At 40.9% G+C, this 23,070-nt stretch overlaps 1 protein-coding gene across 9 annotated transcripts in view; it reads left to right on the top strand.

Moving 5' to 3' along the window:
- prdm16 (PR domain containing 16) overlaps positions 1-23,070 on the top strand; it is a 190,803-nt gene that overhangs the window by 52,847 nt on the left and 114,886 nt on the right. For all 9 annotated transcript variants that reach the window (XM_067591829.1, XM_067591827.1, XM_067591821.1 and 6 more), the window contains exon 2: positions 13,999-14,465. In XM_067591829.1, the coding sequence (XP_067447930.1) occupies positions 13,999-14,465 (467 nt within the window). The remainder of the gene's footprint in view (positions 1-13,998; positions 14,466-23,070) is intronic.

Raw genomic sequence — 23,070 nt, 5'->3', positions numbered from 1 at the left:
GAGCGTTAAATAAAGGTTAAGTACGTAAAACTCAAGGATCCATAAAGTGAGGCACTTCCACTCCACAATTAAGCAGTACTTGCACTCCATGCTGCCTTTTCTTAGACAAGAGAAATAAGGATCCTGAGTTGCATGTAGCATACATGAAAGGTGAAACATGTAGCTAATACTGATGATAATGACTTGGACCATAATTTGTACGAGTTTAGTGTGACTTCCATTAATAACAAGATTATTGCCAACGATAGCAGCCTTTACCAGACAGAATTCTACAATTTGTGTCACTGGTTTGAATTTCATGGGAAACTTGCTGGATTGCTTTGCGGCACAAACAGATATTGCTTTAGGATACAAAGAGAAGGGAGCTTCTAGCAAAGACCAGTTGAAACCATTTCCGACATGTTTACCATCTTTTTCAGTAGAGTAAAATCGAAGGCAAATACATGCAAAGCAATGCCAGAGAAGGTGTAAGTAACACCAGGAAGCAAAGGGGTTTATTTAAGGGAAGCATGATCTTAATTTTGAGAAATACTCATAGTAGAGCAGTCGGTCAGTTTATGCTATCACACATCGGCTCCTTATATGTCCCTGCAGGTACAATACAGAAACGACACTTGTTTAATTGTGGAATGTGTTGTGTGTTTTTGAGAGTGATGAGTTATGTGTCTACAGGTATGTATAAACTCAGGGAATTATTATTTTTTTGAGTCACTGTCCTTGCACCCAATGATCCTCTGGCTTTCAAAATATTTACATCATCCACTAGACCAGCAGGAGGTCAGTATACTCATTGCAAGATGTGTGTAATGTGACGCTGCCTGTCCAAATAATAGAAAAAAAGTTAGTCTTTGTACTACTGTTAGGTATTTGGACATGGCCAGTAATGTGTCAACATCGCTTTGTTTTTTAGCCACACTAGTGGGCAGCTCTAGGGATGGCAGGGATGGCAGGGATGGTTGGTCCACCACTTTGGTCCAAACTGAAATATCTCTGCTTTTGTTTGTGGATAGTCACATCTATGTTTTCCAGAGGATGAATCGTAATTACATTGGTCGTCCCCCGACTTTTCCTGCAACACCACCATTTAGTCAAAGTTTTCACTTATCCAGTGAAATATCTCAACATCTACTTGCTGGTTATGCAGCAAATTTAGTACAGATATTAAAGGTCCCCAGAGAATCCTGCTGACTTTTGAGATCCCCTGACCTTTCATCTAGTGCCACTGTGAGCTTGATATTTGTGTTTTTTTAGTGAAATGTCTTGACAATTAGATGCATTGCCATGAAATTATGTACAGATGTTCATGTCCCCTTTGGGATGAATTGTAATAATTTTTGTAATCCCTTAACTTTTATCTGATGCATCATGAAGTTAAAAATGTCAAATTGCCCAATACTGTGGTTTATGACCAAATACCGAAGCTAATGAAATTCTCATTGTCCACAGCTATACTTTGAATTTAGCACCAACTGGCAAATGTTAGCATGCTAACATGACAAATAAAGATGGTCTACATGGTAACCAATATACCTGCTAAACACCAGCATGTCAACATTGTCATTTTAGCATGCTGACATTAGCATTTAGCTCAATGCATCCGCTGTGCCTAAGTACAGCCTTACAGAGCCGCAAGCATGGCTGTTGACTTAGTCTTGTTTCACATACAATAGTAGGTATGGAAGTCGAAGAAAAGGTAAGGTAGGGGAGAGGAGAGGAGGAGAGGGAAGTGGAGAGGAGAGGGGGTGTGTGGGAGGTAAAGGTCCCATTATCTCGTGTGGAGGGCCACCTGAGCTAAAGACAGCCATTTGTTCCCAAATCGACCTGTCGACCCCCGCCTAATTACCAGCCAATTATTTCCAAATGGACGGCGTTCACCCCACACCCTGCACACTTAAAGAGGAGAGGAACAAAATTGCCTCTTTCTCTCTCTCTCTCTCTCTGTCTGTCTGTCCAACTCATTCATCCTTCCAGTTATACTATCTGTCTTTCTTTTTCTCTCTCCTTCTCTTGTTTCAGCATTTTTTATCAAGTAAGAAATACTTTTGCACGTACGGTATTGTTGCAGCCTTTGCAGTCAGTCGTCCTGCCAACCACCCACTCAACCACACGCACACACACGCACACATGCACAGCGACACACACTTCATATTTATTCCCAGTTCATTATGTGGTTCTATAAGTGTTAATTAAGTGGCCTAATTATGGGAAGAATTGACACTGAACCCGTGTGTGTGAAACAGTCTGATAGTTGGCATTTTCACACTTACACGAGCACATGCACAGAAATACACATTATGATGCAGCTCTCATATACTGTAGCTGCTTCATTTCTCTCTCTCTCTCTCTCTCTTTCTTTCTTTCTCTCTCTCTCTGGCACCGTTCAGTCTCAGCAGGCCGATGTGTATCGATGGGTCCGGCATGCAGGAGCCGCCCGAAGGAGAAGAAGGCTGTGCCCCCGTTCCCAGAATTCTTTGTGGTTGGCCTCCATTGTTCACCACCACTTGTATACAGTATTGTCAGACTGATTGTGAGCCTCCGCTCTCTCTCGCTCCGCGGACGGCAGTAGAGCGAGTGGAGCAGTGGAGGGAGAAGGAGGGAGAGAGGATGAGGAGGAGGAGGAGGGGAGTAGTAAGCATTGTGTCCCTTGCTCGCCATTCTCCTGCCTTCCCATCTGTTTCCCTCTCTTCCTTCCTGTTTCTGTGGGATAGTGAACAGATTAGTAATAGCACCGCCACAACTCCTAATAGGGGAAGTCATGGTCGGGAAATACGATGGATCGGTCTGAGATATCATCTGGCTGAGTGGTGCAATAGTTTTGAACTCTGACACCTAGCTGCTGGCTGGCTGACTTTGATCACATTGGTGCAGAGTGTGTGAGTGTATGTGTGTGTATATACGTGCAAATTGGAAAACACAGTACTGTACTGTATAGTTGTCCGCTTACTGCTGTTTTACTCAATTAGTTAATAAATAAATCGAAGTGTTAGAGCTGTCATTTGAATATGTTTATATGAACTTAACCTGCATTCTTATTTAGATAGTGGGGGAAATTACACCGGTAATTATAACACTATTAAATGCAGTAAAGCCAAAGTTCACATCTTAAAATAACTTGGTTTGTCTGACCGTCAAGTCAAGAACTGTGATTCTCAGTTTACAACACTATAAAACTCACATATGAAAAGCGTTTTTGCTTGATAAATGACTTAAGTGATTAATTGTTTAGAAAAACAGTTGTTGTTAAATAATCTGTCATTTGACTAATCATTACTGCACTATTTGATTGCATTAAAATCATCCTCAGAATTATCATAGAATGGAAATGACTCCCTTCTGATACAATCTTAACAAAACTTGAACATTAAAAGTTTCACAAAGCCAACATTTAATGACGGGCTATTGTATTGACTGGCAGTATATTTACAGGTGTTCGTGTTAATATGTCCACCCCTTGTGTAACCTATTCTTCTCGCATAATATATGTCCTATTGAACACCAGCTTAATATCCCCACAGGGATCGTTTAAGCTTCATCTGATCTAATCTAATATACATATTCGGAAAAGTTCAGTGTTACATCACTTAACATGTCTACTTCGGATGTGTGTGTGTGTGTGTGTGTGTGTGTGTGTGCGTGTGTGTGCGTGTGTGTGTGTGTTCTGCTCATTGCGGGCTTGAGACAGTGCTGCCTACTGGCCTCCTGGCTGAGTTTGAAGCTAAGTGGATTAGCATATCTCCCATGTCAGCTCCATTCACTGTGACAGCCTGATGACATGGGACTGTGTGACGGACGCGACCCACCTGACGTCCTCGGCTCAGGCCTCCAAGCAGGTGGTCTCGCTCCGGTAGGGAGAAAGGGAGAGCAAGGGTGAGAGACCGAGGCGAGAGGTGGGAGGGAGTCAGAGACGGGCTTATGGGAGCCAAAGTCATGTTCTGGGCAGTTATAAGAGTTTAGGCAGACAGCAAACATACCTTTCTGTGCCTCTTTTTGTCTCTGAGCCTTGCAGTTTTTCACTTTTACTCCTCCACTTTGCACATTATTGCTTATGTCAGCTGTCCTATGAGAAAAATCATTTGAATCATAAATGTCATAAAATTTGTGTTTAGTATACAAGCATACAATATTTGTCTAGTTTGTCTTGTGTGATCCTGCTTTGTGTATGCAGGTGAATATCTAGACTATGTGTGCTTTAACGGCTTGTCCAATATTACCGGGAATCAGTATGATAAGGGCAATAATCATGTAAAACACACACCACAAAACCACAACCAATGGCTGTTAATATAAAAAGTATACACCGTGTGTTTTTTTACAACATGTAGTATAAGACTGTTTCTTGACTGTAAGTAATTTCATTCAATTTTTGACACCGAACTAAAAATAAATGTAATTGTATGCTGAGTGGTATGCTCAAAAATAGCTTGCTGTATAATTTTACACATGGTTGCTAACAGCTCTGCCCAGTGAACTCCACAACACCACTGCTGGTCAACTGCTTTATTACTATTGTTCACTGATAGCCTCTCACCTTGAGTACAGTTTAATTTCCATAACTATTTGAGAAGTCCGAAATTAAACACATCCATACATACACAGACGTATTCCTTGTTTCTTTTCTCAGCACTCTTTATACTCTTACTCTTTCATCTCATTTGTTTTTCTCACACCTCATCTTCTCCTTCGCTACCTCTCCATCTGCTCTCACTTCTCCTCTCCTACCACAGACTCTCTAGTCCTCTGTGACCCTTCCAGCCACCTCACTCTCTCACTCTCTCCTACACCCTCTTCCCCCACCCTTCCTCCTCCACCTCCACCTCCTCCTCCTCCTCCTCCTCCTCCTCCTCCTCCTCAGTCTCGTGCCGGCCTAGCCAGGCAATGCTAACACTTTTGTCAGGGTGATTAATAGCATGCTGGATTGTCGTTAATTCACTGGCTAATGACTGGAGGGAGCAGGCGAGAAGAAGAGAAGAGCAGAGCGGAGCGAGACTGGAGAGTAATAGACTGATGTATGAGTGTAGGCTGTGGCAGAGGTGAATATCATCACCCCCAACCACCTCCCCTCCTCCACCCACACCAACACTAACACCCACCCTACACACTAATACGTCCTTAGACATACAGCTACTGTATAGAAACACAGTACAGAAACAACTACAGTGTTGCACACATATATATCATTATCAGACAGCCAATGCCTACATTTAGGTGAGTTTTTGGCACTTAACACACATGCATATTAGATATCATGATTTGTGTCTAAAACTTGATTAAAAAAAAGTAGAAATTGGTTATTCTATTTAATAAAATTATCAAAAATTTGCTCCAGGATCAGGATTTTTTTGTGATCAAGGTGACTGAATTTGTAGCAGCTTTTCCAAAAATTAAAACGTGTTAAAAATTTGAATGTTGCAATACTTTACAATGTATTTAAAAAGTGATAATCATATTGTGTTATATCTTCCATCAGATTTAAGTTGAAGAATCTCTTGTTTGGCTTTGACTTGTAAAAGTAGTATCTTTATGAGGAAAATTGGCAAACATTTTAAAAAATTGCAACAATTTGAGGAAAAATATTAGAGGAATAGGCTGAATTTATATTCATTCTTATTATTGTGGGATTGCAAATTAATGTGCAGGGACTGCTAATTGCTTAAAATGCTACACAGTGTTTGGTCTTTGTGTAGTGCTCACATTTGATTGGCAACATTGAAAACTTAAATATTCCTATTGATTTTAGGATGGATAAGCAAGAATATCTACAGTACATAACTGGGATGGATGGAAGATAAGATGTCATCAGATTTATTTGTATTTATCAGAATCAAACATAACACAACAAAATGTTACTAGTAATACACTTTTCAGACCAAAACATTAAAACAAAAGGTGCCGCCTTACACATATGCACACAAACGCGCACACCAATAGACACACAAGCTAACCCTCTCTTCTCCCCTGTTTAATAAGAATGGATGGGTTTGTTCTGCACGCTGTCTGCCTTGGTGCTCCCCTAGCTGGCTGTCAGGCCTCCCGAGTGGCTTGCTAAATGAAGCTGCACCAGAAGTGGGTGGAGGAACACACACACTCACACACACACACATGCACAAGAGATGCTGAGAAGTAGTGCAATAGTTTGTTCCTGCATTGTGTAAGGTGTTCTCTGTTCACCATCACTTCTGTCCTGTTATCTGGGACAACTGCATTAGTTCACCTTATATAGCATTAATGTTTTAACTAGGACGTAAAATACGTAAAGGACGTGTTTCTTTAATATTTCATTCATCGTAAATATACTCCCTGCCTTTGACTTCACGGTGTTGAAAAACGGTCTTAAAATTAAAAGAAAGCCAAAAGCTTGAATTTATTTCCGTGTTTGGAATTTGACATTCAGTTCTCCCTATTCCCTCCCTTGATCCCATGCTCCTTTCAACTTCCTAAAGCTGTAATTTACTCTGCTGAAAGAGGAGCAAAACTATAAGATTTATTTATGAATTGTTTTACATGCTAGATGAGATTTGGCTATGGTGGCTGACATTCAAACTTGGCTGCACCACCTTGTTTGTTTGAATGTGCTCTGAGTGTTTTTAAAGGGTTGATGATGTCACTGATCTGGTGTCACTGTGCCACAAATGTTTCCTATATTCAGGAGCTTTGCAGAAAGGGAAATATATAAAACATGTAGTAGTTATGCTCATCTGGAACAGTGGGTGATATTCGTCTCTGTAGCTGCTCTGGCATATTTTAATTCACTCTGGTATCTTGTTGATATATGTTTTGTTCTATGTGGACACGCTTGTCACAGTAAACATGACTGACCCTCATAGAAACGGTTGATTGATGTAGTGACTGTAAAGATGTGAAACTGAGCTCCTGCTGTGAAGGGTTTAGTCTTTATCATCACTTCTCCATTTACTTAAATCATGTCTCTTTTTATTTCACTCCCTTGCCTTGTTTTCACTTTCTCACCTAATTTATCATTTTTACCTTCCAATCCCTTTTTTTCCCTCTTCGTTCATTCGGTTTTATCCTGCTCCTTTCTCTTTCCATCCTCTTTGGTTTCTCCCCCTCTCCTCCCTCCTCTCTCCTTCTCTCCCCCTGGGTGATGTTTGCAACTCAATTTGGCAAATGTAACTCGATATTGATTATTATTAATATTTATCATGTTTGTGAACATGTTTTCCTCTAGTGCTATTAATCTGCCCTGTTAATAAATGTCTGCCGCAGCCTGGGCCCCGGGGCCCCTTGGGATCATAGGGCCACTACACACACACACACACACACACACACACACACACACACACACACACACACACACACACACACAAACACACCTGCTCTCAGCTGCAGGAGGTTGCATGCTGTCTTCTATTTGCCTGGGGGGCTTGATCGGGTCTCAGCGTACACACACATACGCGCACACTATTGGAGGACGTAATGCCTCTAGGCTGCTCAGCACAAATAACACATCAATACATCAGCCGTGTTGTATCGGTGCTACACCCAAACACATAGACAAATAACAAAAGTGCACACTTGCCTATAAAAACACAGACAAAACAAGCACCATTCCCTACTGAGCTCCATTGACCAAATGCCGTCCAGGTGTCTGTTATAGATGATAAAATGAAGTGCTGTGATTACATATGTTTTCTTTTTTACTGTTCGCTAACTGTAAGAGACAGGAAGTAAGGGAGAAACAAACTAAATCATAGAGAAAGATGACAAGGACAGCTCCCCCTAGCAGGTTCAACAGATAGATAACCATACCGGTCACAGATAATAAGGGAAGAGCACACATAAGCTATGTTTGTGCACAGTATGAATGGAGTTCAACCTTTGTACAAGCACATACACTGTTGATGATGCAGTGTATGTGCTTGTCATGTTAGCACTGAGTGTAAAGTAATAGGAAAATTGCTAATAAATACTTTCAGTACAAGTAGTGTAAACTGTGACTTACAATAGTGTAAACTTTAATGCAGCAATAACTACTGTATAGTTAAACATGTGATGTTTACTGTGTAATCATTATGTAGAACATTAGTACAAGTGCAACCATGTGGGGAAAAACATGAATTAAAACAGCAGATATGAATGTTGATGTACATTCAGATGCCGCACTTTTGATCTCATTCATGTTGTCCTTTTTTCATGATCTTTTTTGTTACTTTCTTTATTTCTCTTTTTCTTTCCTTGCACTGTGATCTTTCTTTACCCGCTCTGAACAAGCCGTGTTGTAGCTTTAAGTGTTGCTTGGAAATGTTCCCTGGTGCTTTTACAAGGGGAAACAGTGTGGCGTTTTCGCTCTGAGAGTCTTGCTGGTATTGTAGCTGACCGTGCCCCCATTGCTCACTCACTACTTCCAACCACACACACGCGTGCACACCAAACACACACCTTCTTCCCTGAACACCCTCCTTTGGCTGCCTCATCACATGCTTCCATTTATACGTCATTTTGAATATATGGTACTCCCATGCCACCGCGGAAAAATACACCATTGTACAATTTTTCACCTTTCACTCTCACTCACTTTAGCTTTAATTTGCACTCGTTTGATTTTTACAGCTGCCTTTCTCCACCGCCCCTCTGCTTTTAAAGCAGAGGGTGTTTAGGTTCTTTTGTGTAGAGACAGAATCATCAAAGGCCTGCTTACTACAGAGGAACAGGTACCAATATCACTCTGTGGCCCAATAATGCAGCTAAGTGGGACCATATTGACACAGTATAGCGGTAAAAACAGCAGATTAGGTTTGGGTTTGAATGGTGACCCTCACACACTTACACACACACATGCATACATGCACATGTATGCGCAATGCACCCACATCAAAATGTTTGGTCAGTTATTGCTCAACCAGCTGCCCATTTTTCATATCTGTCATGGTCCACACATTCTCCCTCTCCCTTCCATTTTTTTTCTTCCATGAGACTTTTCTCCATGAGTCTTTTCTCCCCATATTTGGAGCCGGTGCAGAATTTTGCATAGTTTTGCCTTTTCCCTGGATACTGTCTTTTCATCAGTGGCTGGCTTTCCTTTTGAATTGAACCAGATCAATTTACGAGCAGACAAAGATACAGTCTCTGTGTGCGTTGGAGAGGGAAGGCAGTGAGGGAAATGGGACGTGTGTGCTTTATGATGGCCATCATTGGCACACACGTCCTATTTCCAGCTCTCTTTCATTGTTATCATAGCCACGGCCATGGCTCCACTGTGCTGCTTGTTCTCTAGCAAACCATACACCTGGCTCTTAATACTCAAGCTATTGTTGGCATCCATTCTAGCCTGTGGTCTGCAGTACTTTATAATGTGGCATCTCCGTACACAAATAAAAATGTATAATTACAATTTTACAAAGATCCATGATTTTTCTCAATGAAAGCATGGATGCTTATGCTGCGAGAAGGGAGTTGGTCCTTATTTGATGCAGTATTTATAGATTCCTTAACAGAATTCCTGCATGCAGTCAGTGTTGTTTTTTTTTTTTCTACCCAGACTCGGTCGACAATACAGCTCAGTCTATACGCCACAAGGCACATGTGTTTGTGTGCGTCCAGGCAGACGGCAGAAAATGACTCCAGATCTCTATCTTTCTGCATTTAAGTCTAGAGTGCTCTGATTAAACACAACCACAGAACAATTTAGCCGTTGTAAGGCCCTCCGATCAAACCACTGATTTTCAGCACTGTGTCAAGTTATTTTGCCATGGCAACGCTGATTACAATGTTATCAGCATGTCATATTTTTTCAGTATTTTAATTTTTTAAATCTCGACTCATGAAAGTATACTCTAATTTGTCTTTAATGGCTTGTGCTGTTGTCATCTGCTTGTCTTTGGAAATATTTGACATTGTGAAATGTATAATTTAGAGGCTAGTGTCTATAAATGCCATATCTATGTCATATCTTGTAATTTCACTGTGACATGCAGTAATTATGAGATATCATCTTTACCTACAACACCATCTGATCTCTTGCACATGTGTTTAGAGAACAGTAACAGCTCCTGCAGTTGCAAACAGATGTGTGTTTGTGTGATAGCCGGCATCTGTGTTCATACGTGCCTTAAAATCTTTGTTATTGCAAGCCATGCTACAAAGCAAAGAGCTCTGTTTATGGCACGCATTTACAATTTATCAAATAAATGGGATGCCTTCATGTGGCCTGGGCCTGGCTCTCAGGCAGAGCAGCGTAGTTTTCCACTGGAATAACAGCCGCTGAACAAGCAGCCCATTGTAGCCACAGCCAGCACCGGGACCCCCAAGGTGCGAATTAATGATTGACCCCTGATGTAATCAGGATAAATAGCTCCCCGTAAAAGAGAAAGAGATGGCGAGAGGAACAGAGAGAGAAAGAACAACATAAGGAGCCAGGGAGAGGAAGGCACTATCTGGCCCGGGTGTTTTTTAAGAAGCCCTCCGGGAGACGAACCTAACATCTCTTTCTGGGTCTTTTGAGACCCAGAGCTAACATACAGCTGTTTAAAACAGCTCAGTCGTCAGATTTTAGACTCTTCGTCTCCTCCTCTTTGTCCTCCTCCTGGCCCCTTTCATTATTTTCCTGCTTACTTTTCTCATCTACAACTTTTTTAAGCGCTGGTCGAACATGGTCAACTTGTCTTACAGAGGGGAGGAGAGAGAGAGAGAGAGAGCCTGTCTCTGGTGGCGTGTAATCTAAAAATTTCCCAGTTTTCTCTCCAGGCAACTTTTTTATGAATTAACAAAGTTACGACTGAGAGTTGAACTTGTTTAATATCACACTGCGTTTGCCATTTCTCCTTCGCTTTACTGCTTCAAGTGTCTCACAAAAGATGTTTTGTTCATTTAAATTAAGGAGGGTTGTTTTTTTTTTTCTCTTTCTCCTTGTTACTCAATTATTTGACGTAGCGATCTGTGCATTTTTTGTGCACAGAGGCTCTTAAAGCCAAATAGTATTTAATAGATTTTCCGAGGCTGTCTCTCTGCTCGTCAAAATTGCTCTCAATGGGTCAAGTGCCAGTGAGAGCGGGGGAATGAAGAGAGAGAGTGAATGTTAAAAAAAGTGTTTAACAGCCTGAAAACGCTCTTGATTGTGTGGAGGGAGCAGCAGATAGAGCTGAGTTATAAAACTTTAATTGATCTGTGAAAAGTGGAAGCTACTGCTGGCTCACTTGTTCCATGCTTAATTGCACGCCTGGTCTGAGGCCCTATGAAACAGTGATCATTAAAAAATGGGTTCTTTTCCAGTCAAAATCACTGGATGACGCAAAATCAGTCATAAAAGGCTGGATTTTACTGCTGCAGCTTTATATGATAAGTTTCCCGGAGCTGCGTGGACAGGCTGCAGGTTTGCCAGGCGCTGAAAAGCCCCTGTCGCATGCTTTCATAGTTTCACATTTCACATTTAAAACGTACATGTCAGTTAATTTAACAACTTTCACAGTCCACATCTGTCACTGGGCTGGAACCCAAATATTTATCAAAGAACAGAAACTGATGCTCTGTACTATGAATGTGCTCCGAATTCTAGTGATGACTTTTTTTTTTACTTTGGTTTTTTGATTAGTTCTTTTAGACTTTCTCTAATTTACAAACCTTGGTGTTGCCTGCCCTACCTTTTTAGGCATATACAGAGAAAGAAATTAGTATACTCTTAATGCTGAAATATAACTTACAAAGTGTTCTTTGAATTACACTTATTAATGACGTCTATCTTTTACATCAAACTATTAAAATTCAACAAAGACAGTGAATTCATCATGACTAATAAACCTCTGTGTACTAACAAGCAAAATCTTTAAATGTCATGTTGCAGCTCCAGCTTAAACCTGGGAAATGGTGGCAGTCTTGGCAGCAGGCTCGATGCAGACTAACAGAGAGAGAGAACTTGATTGGAACCACCCCTGCTGTAATTTTGGGCCTAGTTAGCCCGCTGATTGCCAGTCCCTGTGTTTAGACAATAAAACTGCAGTGGTGCTTTGACTAAAGACACCAGGATCTGTCCTGAGAGGCAAAGGAGACACACATAGATGTGCATGTACAGAAAAATGGGACTATGACTGGATATTTAACCTCATCACTTTTGGTATTACCCAAAATGTGTTGGTTGCACTGAAAACTGTCAAATGTCAAATGCAGATAGTTCCTGATTTAAATACAAATTCTGGCAATTTTGTACTGTTTTATAAAGGCAAAGTTCTTGTACAGCTGCTTGTGTTTAGACAACATTTGAGAAATTTTGCTTCTTTTGTTAAATTAACTTTTTTTGTTACATTAACTTTTGTAGAAAAACATGTTTATATTTCTCAAAATAAGGTGTTGAAAAAAGTAATCTGTTAGTATCAGTACCAAAACAAAGGTATTGTATCAATAGCAGGTTTTTTATGGACTCATATAAAGAGTAGTCCACCTATCAGAGATCCCTTTCTCTCTCCTTTGTCAGCCGGGTGATGTTCAGAGAGGTATATGTTGAAGGGAATACAAATAATGTGCTGTTAAAACTCCCACATACCCCACAAAGACTCCACATGTCACTCACAGAGATGCATTTGAACATGCACATTTACAAACCTTCACTGCCCACAAAACAATTCCCTAATAACATAATAACACTTGGAGAAATGGGATGAAGCTTCAAGCCAAATGTTATGTGCATCCACACACACTTGCAGTACTCACCATCTTTCTCACTCATGCTAGAATGGTGGGATCCTGGAGCACAAGTACAATCATGTTGTCAATCCCCGACCGTGATGATAATGATAGGTGACGAGGCTAACCAGGTCAGTGATAGACGTGGCCATTATTTGTAAGATGAGTCCTGGCAGACAACAGTGGCTGTGATGGAGTTGAGAACTTTTCCCATCAAGGATTTGGCTAATCTAAAGCTTCTTCTCTTGGTCTGTCTCGCGCTTCTCAGATGGTCTTGGGAAAATCTGTGAACTGAGCATTTTGTAGATGAAGTCCACCAGATGGATGGGTATTCTTTTCTGAGGACCTCCAAATTCTCTCATTGAATAGTGTGGTTTTCTAACAGTTTAGAGGTTTGGAGATTGCAGTGGGTTGTTGTTTTAGGGTCAAGAAGTCATTGGATGCGTAATGTCCTACTGAAGTTGGACATATGACTTATAGTATTTCAGTTTCAGTTTCTGAGGTTATTCGTTACCTCTGTGGTGTAATCGCATAAGACATTGGGCCTCATGCAAGAGTCGCTCATACAGACAGATTCGTAGTAGGAATAAAATCCAGACTTGTCATATGAGTCATTTACAGATTGTCTGACTTTCTCCACAGTGGGAAAACACAAAAAGCTTTTTTTAAAATATATTTTATGATATTATTAGCATAATATATACAGTTGAGTTGAGTTTGTAGGAAACTTCTTTCACTCCAACAGCCGCCTCAGGGTCTTTCTGCTGGTCATTGTCCAGGTGAACAGCTTCAGTTATAACACCTGATAGTGAAACCTTACCCAAAGTATAATAATCTCTCGTCCATCTTTATGTCCACCTCCATTCAACAGTACTGTAAGTCACGGCCCGCTTTACTGTAGCAGGACTTTTTTTAGCATCTTAATTCATGTCTAACCGTTCTCTCTTGATTTATGTCACAGTACGCCGCTGCTCTGATGACATGTCTTTGGCAGCTGTATGAATATTTTCTAAAGGTTTCAAGTCCCCTAATACTACAAGAGAGACTGCTAATTTTGTTATGTTTTCTTCTACTGATTTCTGACTGTAGGTGTGAAGTTCTTTTTACTCAATTTTGTGAATGAATAATGTGAGTAGTGCCCTTACATAACAATTTGGGGGCATTGATTACGCAGATGATCAAATCTTACAGTCTTGAACAGGCGGCATTCAACACGTTTGTTGAATGGGGTTTGGAACACTTGTAAAAGCAAATCTGAGTGTGGTGTACAATAAAAATATTAAAATACTCTCACGTGAGGTTATGTTACAGTATCCTCGTCAACCTGAATATTAACAATCGTCTCTGTATTTGTGTTTTGTCTCTCAGATGACAGTGAGCCAGTGGACAGCATGTACGACACAGAGGCCGACCTCCCGGGTTTAGCGTCCGGCGGAGGTGGTGCTGACAGCCCAGAAGACGACGCAGAAGACGGCGTCATCAACATGTCTCCCCTGCCCTCACCGACTCCTTCCCATCCAAACAACAACCACCACCACCTGCTGCTCCCCCACATCTACGCCACCCACCACCACCACCACCTCCACAACAACAGCAACAGCAGCAGCAATGACCAGGACTTCACCACACCCAAGGAAGGCTCGCCCTACGAGGCACCTGTCTACATTCCTGACGACATTCCGATTCCCAGTGAACTGGAGCTGCGGGAGTCCTCTGTGCCCGGTGCCGGCCTGGGCGTATGGGCCAAGACCCGCATTGGTGCTGGCGAGAGGTTCGGTCTGCACAACACACTTCATCACGGGGTCACAGGCAAAGACAGCTCCTTTGGATGGGAGGTAGGAACCAGCCGGGCTTTTTTGTGCTTTGTTTTGAGTTGTTTACTGTTTTTTCTCCTTCTTTCATTCTTCTGCGATTGTCTATCACTTTGTTTGTGGCTCAAACACAAATGTACAATAAGATAAGAAATGGAGTAGTGATAGTGAAGCAACACTGAAGAAGGTAAGTGAATGAATGAGCCTCTCTTCATTCACACATTCGCATTTCCAGCAATCACTCCTCATTCACAGTCATCTATCTCATCATCAGTATAGATGCCCTTTGCATTTGCATCCCCTGTGTGATTGGACCTCATCTTTGATCCTGCACACACACACACACACACACACATACATACACACATACACATACACACACACACATACACATACACATATACACACACACACTAAACACACTGGTCCTGAAATCCAGCAGCACAGCAATGTCAGATGGAAAAATCTGGCTGATTAGTGGAGGTATCAGCTTTTCTGGGCGTCGGTCTGAGCGAGCACACTCATTTGGTCACGCCACCTGATATGGAAATGGAAGAAGCGTGGCCCAGTGCAATGGCGGCATATTGAACTATTAATTTTCATTTCAACATGACATTAGAGGATATTGAAGTTGCTTCAGTAAGCTCATTAGGAAAAAAAAAAGGAACTGATCTCTGCGTGTGTGTCTCTCTCTCCGTGTCTCTCTTTCTCTCTTTCTCATATGTCTAATCAGAGATGAAATATACTGGCCTGCTTTTCATTTCACTGACTCCTTGGCTCTTCATTTTTAGGGGAGCGGTCATTCACATAGTCTCATATTACATTCATATGTAATAAGCAATAGAGACTTGCACAAGTTAATCATTGGAACACTATGTTGGAAAGGGCATGATGTGCTTGAGTTAGACACCACCAGGCACCAGCTGATGTCACAGTTTTTAAATTTTAGATGTGCACAAACAGGCCATGCAATCATTTTGAAGAAGAGAACTCTTGTTGTATAGTAGTTTCTGGTAACTAAGCCTTTAGAAGACCACACAAATTGGCACATTAAATTAAATATTTCATGTCAAATATTAGCGCAATTTTCCAAATGCTGTAAATTGATAATGAGTTAAAATAATAAAGTTTACTTGTATAGCACTGAGAATGCTCTACAAACACAGAATAAAATTAATGTTTACTAACTTAATCATTTCTAAGAATCTATTAAACTTATCATATTTTGCAGTAATGACAATAACTGTATATGGTTTTCAAAATGCTACTACTGTTCTGTTCTGTGAAGTTAACAATTAGGCAGACAGAATAAAATTAGCATCATAGGAGCAAGAATAAACCTGCACTTGTCAATAAGTTAAACAGGCAGTGTAAACTATAAACTCATTTGAAGTTTGAAGATAGTGGAGAGCACAATTGAAATTAGTAGATATATTCTCACAATATTTTCACATTTTAAAATATTAAAAAAATATTGAGTAATTCCCTTAATATGTTAAATCAGAAGAACTCCTCGTGGTCTCCACCAAATCCTTCATTTCTCTTTTCACTCTGTTTTATTCTTAACAGTTGTAGGAGCATGCAGGCGCTACACTATGTGGCAGTGTGCCAGGCAGAACATTTTCCTTTTTAAAGTTCATATTATGGCTAGCCATTCGGGGTGCAAAGGGCACCTCTCCAAAAACTACACTCTCTCCGTAGCTGTCGTGTTTTCTCTCAGTTTTCCTCCTCCTTCCTCTTTTCTCCCCAGACACTCGACTAATGCATATTCATCAGTCAAGCTTTAGCTCTTTGGCCTGTAGGAAAAAAGGCCAACTTCATTCTGAAGAGATACATTCACACATATGCTCATAGAAATGCCCTGGCATACAGACAAACACACACACACACACACACACACACACACACACACATAGGCCTTCTTGAAAAGAGAGGGACTTAGCATATTGTTGCACTTTTAAGGTGTCCAGGTTTTTTGGTCAATTCATGATGGAGGGACAGACATTTCAGCACTTTTGAAGGACTATACATATATATATATGTATGTATATATATGTATATATGTATATATGTATGTGTGTATATATATATATATATATATATATATATATATATATATATTACAAATATGTTTTTCTTTTAGTTTATCATTTTTAGTTTAATAAGCCTGTCCAGAATTTACCTTTGAATTTGTCACATTTTTTGGTCTTTTAATTTTGACATTTTGGAAGTTTTATTTGTGAGCAATGCAATTTTTTTCTAATCAGAATGCATGAGGCTATAAGCCTGAGGTCAATTTTGTTTCTCTTCAAGGTAAAACCTTTGGTCTTTGTGTCCCAACCTGTCAAAAAGGAACGATTGATTTGTCTTCCCTTCATTCCTCCTCCTGAATGGTTGTTGGAGGCTCAGGCTGTATTATTTTTTTAAGATATCCTGTCTGGTTTGGGGCTGGAAGCCTTCAGGGGCTCTCCTCTCCCAGACTCTTATCACAGATAGTCATAACAGTCAGCCTGTTGATAGTCATCAACAGACTCCCCTAGGAGTCCCTACACCCCCTTACTCCCCCCTTTCACCATCTACGCCTCTACTCATCTACTGCCTCTGGTCTTAGACAAATAGACAGACGAGGCAGCAAGAGAAGTATGGCTATGTTCAGAAATATGCTAAAAGAAATGAGAGAGAAACAAGGATTAATGGGGAAGGCTAGAGTAAGAAAAGAAGATGCAATAAACCATATTTATCACAGAATCAGTAATGCAGGAGGAGTTAAATACTGTTCATGGAAAATCCGTGAATGTGTTTTACTCCAGTCCGCTGCCAAAACAGGGGGATGTGTCATGAGAGATATAAGTGATGTCATCTGAGATCTCTGTGGTGTAAATATGATCGTATCTAACCAAGACCTATTTGATTACTGCTTAGTCATTCTTGGTAGGAAGACCAAATTGGATTAGTGCTGAATTTAGTTATCAGTGATTAGTGTAACCGTGCTTCCCTTTTTATAATAAATTACAGTAAATTAATGATGTTGGGTTTTCTTCCCAAAATGCTTCTAAGAGTTAAGAAAACAAACTTGTTTTTATCTTGATGACCACCTCTTTTTAAGTTGATTGAATTATCTTAAAATCAAAGGTTGTAGAATGTGCATTTAGCCCTGTAATCCTTAAAAAACATAAAATCACCAAAATTGCAGTTACAAGATTGTCACCCATCAACAATGATATATGCCATCTGCACTAGTACGCTAAAATCCAAAACAATTTAACTACATTGACTGCATTTTTGTGGATTTTTTACTAAGACTGGCAATAACTCATTATGTTGGATTTGCGAGCACCGCGGTCTACCAACATGGCCAAACAACTCAACAATCACATGGCGGATGCTGTAGCGCTTTTGGATATCTGAGTGGAAGTGTAGATGGAGAGAAGCAGAGAGAGGACTGGAGAGAGTGAAAGAGTGGTGAGCGAGAGAAAGAGAGAGAAGAAAGAGGAGGGCAGAGAGGAAGCCTACAATTGTCTGTCCTGGGGCATCAGGGACTGGAAGAGGTGTTAACTCAGACTCATTTCAGTGAGACGGACAGCTCAATCTAAGAGCTGCTTCGCTGCAGGCCATGGCCATTCTCTTCTGTCGCAGACTCCCTCTTTGGGCCTGCACCGAGTCATCCATTTAAAAACCATTACGCTCCCCCTTTAGCACAACATGATAGAACGCCAGGGCCCCAGGTCTACTGTATGTGTGTGTGTGTGTTTGTGTATGAGTGTGTGTATGTCGGGCTGCCAACCCCTCAGGATAGGAAGGCCTGAGCAAGCAGAGTGAGGCGAGGCCCTCAGAGAGTCCAGTGTGGGGATCTACTGTCAGAGTGACTGCTGCTATTATCTGGCTGGTAGATTGGCCTGACTTGCCTATTGATAGAGACATGTCACCATACAATGGCTGGAGGTATTGTGCTCTTCACTGACTGGCATTGAATGGACTCACCGATGAAATTCTCTCAGGTTTTCAGATGGCAGGGGAGAGGACAACACATCTGTGGATATGTTTGGCTGAAGCAAAATTTACGGTTAGGAACTATAACTAACATTAAATCCTTCCTAAAGGAGTTAAGTGTGCATAAAAACAACAGCAACGACTTTGACTTTGATCTGTAGATGAGAGATAAAAGAAAATCTGATCTCTTACTTATGCCTGTATTTAGAACCTTTTGTTAAGCATGACCAAGCCCTCTCAAAGCAATATTAATGGTGTTTACTCTCACTTCTCCTTACCCGTACCACTGGGTGTGTCCTTGCACCTCTGAATCATGGCTTTTGAAACTCCCCCGGCACCTATCAGCTATGTCTTTTCTCACTATCTTTTGTTTCTCTAGCTCGAGTGTTTGCCTGAAGGTTAACGCACATCAGGTGTTGCAGCAACATTTCACAGACTGTGAGAAGATGGAGTCACTTGTCAGTTTTAGATGATCCTGAACTTATAATTACTAATCTTGGTGTTCTGCAATTGTCATTTCATAGAATCTAAACGGTACACAGCACAATACCTTCAGGGTGTCACATTGTGAGGCTTGATACAGGGGACATAACAAGGACACATCGTGCATTTGATTTTAGGGATGTGCATTGATGTAGACCCTTTGGACAAGGTCAGCATAAATACATTCACACGCAAATGTATCATAGAGTCCATGTCACCCCTAGAGCCATATTTGTCTGTTTGCAGCAGTGGACCTTGGGATGACTTTGTTGCCAGGCAAACTTCTTTCTCTCTGTCCCTCATTCTTTTTCTGTTTACTTTTTGTGGGGTGATTTTCCATATCAGTATCATTCATCCAGTGATGTGTGGAAAGAGGCAAAAGTAGGCTAGCTCTTCTATTTACCCTGTTATTGACTTAGTGATAGGCTAAGACGTTTGGCGGGCACTCTCATGTCGCCAAGGTCCTACGTGACATATACCCATCCGTCCATGGCATCATGCATCTCCCTCACCCTCTGTCAGGCACTAAATCTCAGACTTGACAGCTCGCTTTTCATGCTGACATTATGCTTCTTTTGTTCTCGACCTAATCACTGAGCTAAGCTAACGTCCTTGTCTCCAAACATTAGAGAGAAGAAGTCCTGGCACACCCTGACACTTATCTGTCCTGAGTCTGACCCACCTCTCGCCTCCCAAAGTGTTTGCTCGCCTTTTGTGTTATGCCTGAGGAGGGCGGATGGCCAAGTTCTTATGCCTCAAGATATCCCTATAGGGCATTCAAGGTGCAGCTTGCAACTTGTCTGATCTGTTTGCCTTTCACAGAAAGGTGTTCTTTATCTTGATTATTTGGCCCTTAAGGTGACTGGTACCGAACTGATAGGGCAGAAACTCCCTGGGACTGCCAGTAGACAGTAGGCACACCGAGTGAGTGGATAGTATCAGACAGAAAGAAAAAGAGGGAGTGAGATAATGAGACATAGAGCTGTTTCCTGCTTGACTTGACTAATGTGCTTTCTGACGTTCTCACAGTGACAGTCATGTTCTGCTGCTTGTCACCAATTATGAGTGTTGGAAAGTAAGCATTCACTAACCACAACACAGGAAACCCTAATCCTACATGGATCCATTTGTTCGTCATTTTTAGACACTCAGTCCTAACATTACTTCTAGTTAACTTGAACCCCTACCGTTTAGACTATTGTATAGCATGAGTGAAGCTCTTTACATAAATGGGGTCATTATCATGTCTTTTAGTAATCAAATCAGGACCATGCTCTGATGAACATGGCCTTGAGCTGAGAGTACTTCTCCTTAAAGCCACTTAACAGGAAAAACAGCAGGCCATCTTGGTTTTGCCTACTCAGATCTAATTTCATTGGAAACTGGAAGATAATTTTATATTAAAGGGTCAGTTCAGCTAAATCACATACTCACACAAAAAAAACATATTTTCCCTTTCAGTCCTAGTACTATTTAGCCATGGAGTTAGTTTTGTGATATCCACTACCGAGACTTCTCCTGCCACTTCCATACAACAGAGGTAGATAGTGAATAGAATTCTGTTTACGGTGCAAAAAACATTGAAAAGTCTTGAGAAAACCAAGATTATTAAAATCTGGGCTCATAAAACTGAAACTATCTGCATATGTAATCTACCACTAATCCCTAGTGGTAGATACACATTTTTGTGATTTGCTTTAATCTTATGTTTAACTGACAAGATCCATAATATTTAATGCTGCGTTGGTTCAGAAAAATCTCCTAAAAGAAATCTTTCAACAAAAGGAATCTTTTAAAACTTAAATTTTGAGACTGTTAAAATTATGAATATATGTGTATTTACACCTAATTGCATATTTTTCAAGATTGGTTCTCTGAAATTCTGCGTTAATGTAGGGAGTTACTTTGGCACATGTGCCTGTAGTCCCACATTGTAATGAAAGGGATATCAAACCTGTGGTTTCTAATAACAGTATTGACCAACAGTGTGCGGTTTTCTGTCATCATTATTTGACTTTGACAGAAACCCCAAGTTTACACATGGAGCAAAAACACCAGAGAGGGAGCGTAACACCACAAGTCCCGGGCCTGGGTGCTATAATATCTTCCATTCACGTTCATTTTATGTAGGTTTTAAACATGCCATTAGCCAATTTAATCCAATTTTCCCAGCTTTCGGAGCACTCCAGTGGAACAGATTCCATCTAATATTAAACATATGGTTGCCGTTGCCCCTAGAAACACCACAGCAGCACTGGGTTTTTTAAGAAGCTGTTAAAGACATGCCTCCTGTGTCCCAGTGCAAAGCGTTGTCAATTATCTTCAATGAACATGGTAATTGATAACGAGGAAGCAGGGCAGCAAATTAAATGTCAGGTTTGATTAGAAGCCTGATGCCTTATCATTTGTTCATAACTCGTTACCAACATCTGTTAATTAGTTAATAAATTAATCTGCAGGGCTCAGATGAAAGGTGCGCGGGCTCTCGAGGAAGTACAGTCATCCATCTTTGAAGAGAGTGGAACTTGACAAATATTGTCCCTGGGATTTGGGCTGTTATTACTTGGTCATTGGTTTCAGACCTCAGACACTCCAGCCAAGCATTCTCAATGGAACCTCTTGTTTGCCTGAATAACCCCCCCACAGTCTCCTCACGCATCTCCCCCACAATGCTATCCTTTATTGCATGGGGTTTCTCTTTGCAGACGTGTTTTAAACATTCATTTAAAAACCCTCATATTGGTCCATCATTCCTCTGTGGCAAAGCACAGGTAACTCCTGTCCTAGTCCCTCTCCCCCTCTCTTTCACTATGTATCTAGTTAAACCCCATCGTTCATCATTGCCATGAGAATAGTCCCAGCAGTTAGGGCCTCAGGGCAGGAGTAGACAATGACACTGCTCTTTGCCAGAGTGGAAGATGATGACATTTGTTAAATGTTGTTTGTGTTGGTGATTAGATTTATGCAATCATGTAAAAATACAGAAGTGGAGGCCATATGTTACCCTTTTCTGCCCTCCTCACTCTAGACTCATATTTATAAATTAGTCAGGCTCATCTTGACTCAGCTTTTGTCATACTTGACGTCAAATATCTGCATGAGAGTGTTACATTTGTTTGTCTATAAGCGAAGAGGAGTGAGCAGTCCAATGCAAGACCTCTGTTAGTCATAGATAATTTACCCTTTCTTCAGTTTTCACTCACTTTCCTTCTCTCCGTTGCTCTAAATCTCAATTTCTTGTGCAGCTTAACATTTCTGTGACTCAAGCAGGAGGTGGTGACCTATTAATCAGGTTCCCGTGGCTGTTGTGATTGCCATTTTCCATAATCAGATACACAACACGGCCCAAAAGCCTTGGCTGTGGAAATACTTATTTTCGTTAACTCCTTAGACTTCTTGTGCTACACTGTAGACTTCAATCCATGAGTAGTTGAGCCCAGGAGCAACCTGGAGCACACGGCTGTGTGTTTTAATTAATTTTTATTAGGTACAAGGACTAACGTTTTGGCACAGTGTGTATCTTAGTCCAAGTCAAACAGTCACGGTACAAGCAGAGTAGAAAGAACCCTCATATGATCAAGTATATGATTGGTTCTCAAGGGGGAGTGACGACTCTCACTAACCAATCGTCATATAATAAGCAGAAAAGTTCAGGTAAGGAGAAGTAACCCTCCGGTCCTCTGATTATTTCAAGTTTATATTTATTTTGCAAATCTCCAGTTATACAGTTTATTATACTGTATATTCAGTATGCACTACATGTTTCAGTATGTTTGCTGTATTGTGGTACAGCAACGCACGAACATGTTCAGGCATACACATTACCACACTCACATAATGTCCACACAAACATAGGGAGACACAGGCAGGCAGGAAAAAGACATTCTCCCATGTTATTCTTTCCTCAACTTGGTCATTTAGAATAACAGTGCGGAGTGAGAAGCTAAGCACGATGACGACATTAGATCTAAAAACAGTGTTGAATTGTTGAAGTGTCAAACACGCCGGGATGTCTTTACTTTGGAAAGTCTCCGGAATCGCTCGAGTGATTTTCGCTCATTTTCTCCACCACTGTCATTCGGCGCAAGACCTGGAGTCTTGTCTGCATGAGACAACAAGGAGGTTTTGACAGAGTCAAGATTTGTAGAGGCGTGTG

This window comes from Thunnus thynnus, chromosome 6 (genome assembly GCF_963924715.1).
Source record: "Thunnus thynnus chromosome 6, fThuThy2.1, whole genome shotgun sequence".
NCBI lineage: Eukaryota > Metazoa > Chordata > Actinopteri > Scombriformes > Scombridae > Thunnus > Thunnus thynnus.
The sequence above is the reverse complement of the archived record's forward strand: the minus strand, read 5'-3'. Positions and strand labels throughout refer to the sequence as shown.